The 4252-nt window shown below is 33.9% G+C and overlaps 2 protein-coding genes across 4 annotated transcripts; one reads left to right on the plus strand and one right to left on the minus strand.

Moving 5' to 3' along the window:
- The first annotated feature begins 6 nt into the window (after positions 1-6).
- On the plus strand, positions 7-2064 carry LOC105570318. The gene is made up of 6 exons (XM_012027434.1): positions 7-349; positions 482-614; positions 692-910; positions 1034-1223; positions 1325-1551; positions 1623-2064. The coding sequence occupies exons 1-6, from the start codon at positions 341-343 to the stop codon at positions 1826-1828; spliced, it is 984 nt and encodes a 327-aa protein (XP_011882824.1). The 5' UTR covers positions 7-340; the 3' UTR covers positions 1829-2064.
- Positions 2065-2081: 17 nt separating this feature from the next.
- LOC105570326 (putative nuclease HARBI1) lies at positions 2082-4179 on the minus strand. 3 transcript variants are annotated; one of them, XM_012027447.1, is made up of 4 exons: positions 3792-4179; positions 3598-3712; positions 2861-3519; positions 2082-2789 (listed from the first exon to the last, which is right to left on the minus strand). In XM_012027447.1, exons 1-4 carry the CDS (start codon positions 3798-3800, stop codon positions 2097-2099), a joined length of 1476 nt encoding a protein of 491 aa, XP_011882837.1. In that variant the 5' UTR covers positions 3801-4179; the 3' UTR covers positions 2082-2096. The 3 variants fall into 3 exon arrangements, with proteins under 3 accessions (XP_011882837.1, XP_011882846.1, XP_011882854.1); XM_012027456.1 differs by having other exon boundaries at positions 3598-3729; XM_012027464.1 differs by having other exon boundaries at positions 2861-3297; positions 3792-4178.
- Between the last annotated feature and the right edge of the window lie 73 nt (positions 4180-4252).

A 4252-nucleotide genomic window follows, 5' to 3' on the forward strand; every position in this document is an offset into this window, starting at 1 on the left:
CCTGAGGGCGACGTCCCATAGCGCGGAAATACTCGGCGGAACGGAATGCGCGGAACCAGCGCGGCCAATCACAGCCATTCCGCTTTTCTCGAGCCGTTCCGCTATAGTTTTACCGCTAAAATCCGCGGAATAACCGGATAACCTCTATTGTGTTTTTGCATACACGTTCCGACTGTTTTGGTCCTCGGGGTTGCATCAGCCGGTTGTATCACCCCGCGCGAGGTCCGATATTCGGGCCTCTGCATTGCTTGGTACTGACTAGTTAAGACTTGCTCACTTTAATCGATTTCAACGAGATCATTAGGAAGACATTGGTTCGGCGTGGCCGTGTCGGCTAATTATGAACGGAGTAAGTAATAATTAAGATGCTAATAATTGATAGTTATTGAGTATTTGATAGTTATATAATATTAAAATAGATATAGTATTTTAAATAATTACCAAATAGATATTAATGTATAAAGCATGAATATGTTCACAGAAAATAAAATGTGGTTATTGTGGCTGCATAATGAATAGCTCATGTATGAATATTCAGCAGCACAAATGTTTCGAAAATTATCAAGATGACGTCCACCTACTTCATGTAGATGAAAACCAAGTAGTAAGAATAGGTATGTGATTTATTTGGTAAAAATTCTTTAGTTTACTTTATTTATCATAATTTTAATGAAAATCTTTTACTTTGCAGTTCCACGATATGATGAAAACTCGGACATAAATACAACAATACCAACTGATGTAGTCGTTCCTGTCGAAAATGATTCAAAAACAAGCGATAATGACGAAATTCTTATTGAACTTGTGTTTCAAAGACCTGCTCTGTGGAATCACAAATTGCCATTACAAGATAGAACAAATTTAAAAAAAGATGCGCTCTGGCTGGAGGTGTCAAATGGAATGGGAGGAGGTAACTTAATAATATAATATTTTACATATCTACATAAACATATTTATACATATAGTAGGTCAAGAAATGTGACAAGTAGATGTTTGTAACATTAATATAATGGTTTTCTTTGCAATCATGCAGGTAAAGCTACTATAAAATGGGTAAAAAATAGATGGAAGGACTTACGGGATGCGTATGTAAAGGCTAGAAAAAAAATAAAAGCATATATTCCAAGTGGTTGCGATACAGAAACTGCTAACAAATTAAGAAAATCCTCCTTTCGTTTTTATGAACAGATGCAATTTTTAGAAACAACATTAGTCACAGAAACGTAAGCAACATTTTTTTAAATTCGTACAATATTGAAAATTGTAACAATTTCGACATATGTATGTTGAATGTATGTGTAATATATGTATATTATTTTTATAGTACTGTCAGTTCTCTGTCAATTGATTCATCGAGTAAAGATTCATCGAGTAAAGATTCCAATTTTCGATCTGACAGCAGCTGCTCTGACTCAATTGATTTACATGTGGATTCGCTTAAAACATCATACGAGTCAATATCGCCAAAAATGACACTCAATGAACCATTCACACCTTCAAATACGTTTGCAACATTAACATCTAAAGCCAAAGCATCAAAGAATAAACGAAGTAGATAAACATAGATTTGCTTGTATTTCTGTTTCTGGAGTTACATCTTATTTTATATCTTATTTTTATAGAGCGTCTTAACAGCACTGAACAGGACGATATACAGGAAGGTTTATTAAAAGCCTTATGCCAACCGTTAAACCAGCCAGATGCAGTCGACGGGATATTGCTTAAGCTAGGCGAAGGTCTTCGTCGTTTATCATATCGAGAAAGAAGCAAGTTGGAGATTCAATGGTTACGCGAACTTATGGAAGTTGAAGAGCAACATAACAATTAATAAATAACTCAGTTTATTAAGTTTTGTTTTAAAAAATAAACATTTTATTCTGTTACTAAGTAAGTACAAATTTTGCTCAATTTTGTTTAGTTTTGTTTAGTTATATTGAGTTAAATAATGAAATGGTTACGTTGATTTTGCTTTACGATTGAAACTAGTCAATCTATGTTGTAAATTACATTGTGCAATTTTACAAGACTGACTAATTTTATTTAATAAAATTTCTTTGTAAACGTTTTGATCACATATTTATTATATTAGCCACTATTTAAAAATCGTTATTAATAACCTTATCCCATTGCCACGGTAACGCGCCAATGTCATTGAAAAAATCTGCAAAGTCTTCTCTAATTTTTTTAGCTTCAACAGGATTTGAAGAGCGATTTATCGATATATTTCTCATGCCGTTAGAAATTACTGCACGATCTTGTGTACTAAAATTTGAATATTGTTTCTGTGTTACATGCAAATTTCTTTCGGTAGACATTACAAAATTGTGCAAAACAACTGTTGCCTGAATAATTTTTCGAACTGTGGGCAAAGATGCAATTATAGGTTTACCGTATATTCTCCATCTAGCAGCAAGTATTCCAAATGCGCATTCTATTGATCGTCTAGCATAACTCAATCTATAATTGAATACTTTTTTTCTCATATCAAGATTCTTTCGCGGATACGGCCTCATTATAAACGTGGTTAGTGGGAATGCTTCATCCGCGACTAATACATATGGTAATTTTATAATACTATTCATAACATATTTCGCCGCAGGTATTTCAAGCGATCCATTGCAAAATCGCTTATTCACCTCGCTATTTTGAAATATTGTACTATCACATTGTCTTCCTTCACCACCGATATCCACGACAATGAAACAGCTATTAGCATCGCATATACCAAGAAGAATGAGACTGTGTTGTCCTTTATAGTTATAGTACGTCGAACCACTGTTTGGTGGTGCCTACGAAATGGAAATACAAATCATAATAAAAAGTGTATACAACTCACATGTCTTTAAGCAAGTTTCTTTACCTGTATAACAACATGTTTTCCATCACAGGCGCCAATACAGTTGTTAAAATGGCAAATATTTTCAAAATTTTCTGCGATATTCAGCCAATTAGTTGTACTTGGTTGTGGAAATACTGTAGCTTTAAGAGAATTCCAAATTGCAGCGCAAGTTTCTGGGACAATTTTTGAAATAGTATTGTGTGCAATGCGAAAAGCATATGATATGGAGACCATGCTGTCTCCAGAAGCCAGATATCGCAAGGTTACTTGCAAACGAGTGCGTGCAGATATCGGTGTGCGAACAACGATTTTTTTTGTAATGTCTGGTTCTATGGTACTTAGTAGTTGTTCAAACGTTTCAAACGACATCCGGAAATAGTTAAAATATTTGTCTTTATCCAGATTCTCCATTTCACGAACCAAATTGTCGCTTGCTCCCTGCATTAATCTTCTTTCTTCTGAGAAAATAGGTCGTACCCAATATTGACGTTTGTGTCTTTGTCTGTTACGCTTTTTAATTATTGTATATAGTAAATATAATTTAATTATTCGTCTTCGAATTACTTGGTGTTGAAATATAGAATATGGTCTATTTCTAGATAAAATCCACAATTTATAAATCCTATGTAGAATATTTTTAGATGTAATCTCCGAGTTTTTATAATTACTACATCGTGGAACTGCATTAACGTAAAAGATTTTCATTAAAATTATGATAAATAAAATGAACTAAAATTTTTACCAGAAAAATTACATACTTTCTCTTACTACATGGTTTTCATCGTGGACGTCTTCATAGTTCTCGAAACATTTATGCTGATCAATATTACACGAGCTACTCATTATCCAGCCACAAAAATTACATTTTATTTTCTGTGAACATATTTATACTTTATATAAATTAATATATCTCTTACTATAACTATCAACACATTAGCATTTGATTACTTACTCTGTTCATAATTATTTAATAATAGTCTTTGGATGTATGAAGAGATTATCCGTTCCAGGCAATATCAGGTTAGAATTGCACACGTTTCCGCTGATGCATTTCTCCTAATGTCCCATTAAGCGGTAAACACGGCAGCGGAATTGGATTTCAACCAATCGTAGGAGAGTTCTACATTTACATGAAAAATATTTTACAGAAAAAACAGATTTTATTGTTAATACTTTGTCATATATTATGTTATTTGTGTAAAATATTATTTTAATTATTATAAATGTTGAAAATAACATTAAAAAAGTCATCTTTTTCATCGTTCCGCGTGATCCGCTTCCGCGTGTTCCGCTCAATGGGACATTAGGGAAACAGAAAAAGCGGTGGCAAAGAAAGCGGAATAGCTCTGATTGGCCGCGCTGGTTCCGCGCATTCCGTTCCGCTGAGTATTTCCGCGCTATGGGACGTCGCCC

This window comes from Vollenhovia emeryi, unplaced genomic scaffold (assembly GCF_000949405.1).
Source record: "Vollenhovia emeryi isolate VEMERY1.0 unplaced genomic scaffold, V.emery_V1.0 DF942056.1, whole genome shotgun sequence".
NCBI lineage: Eukaryota > Metazoa > Arthropoda > Insecta > Hymenoptera > Formicidae > Vollenhovia > Vollenhovia emeryi.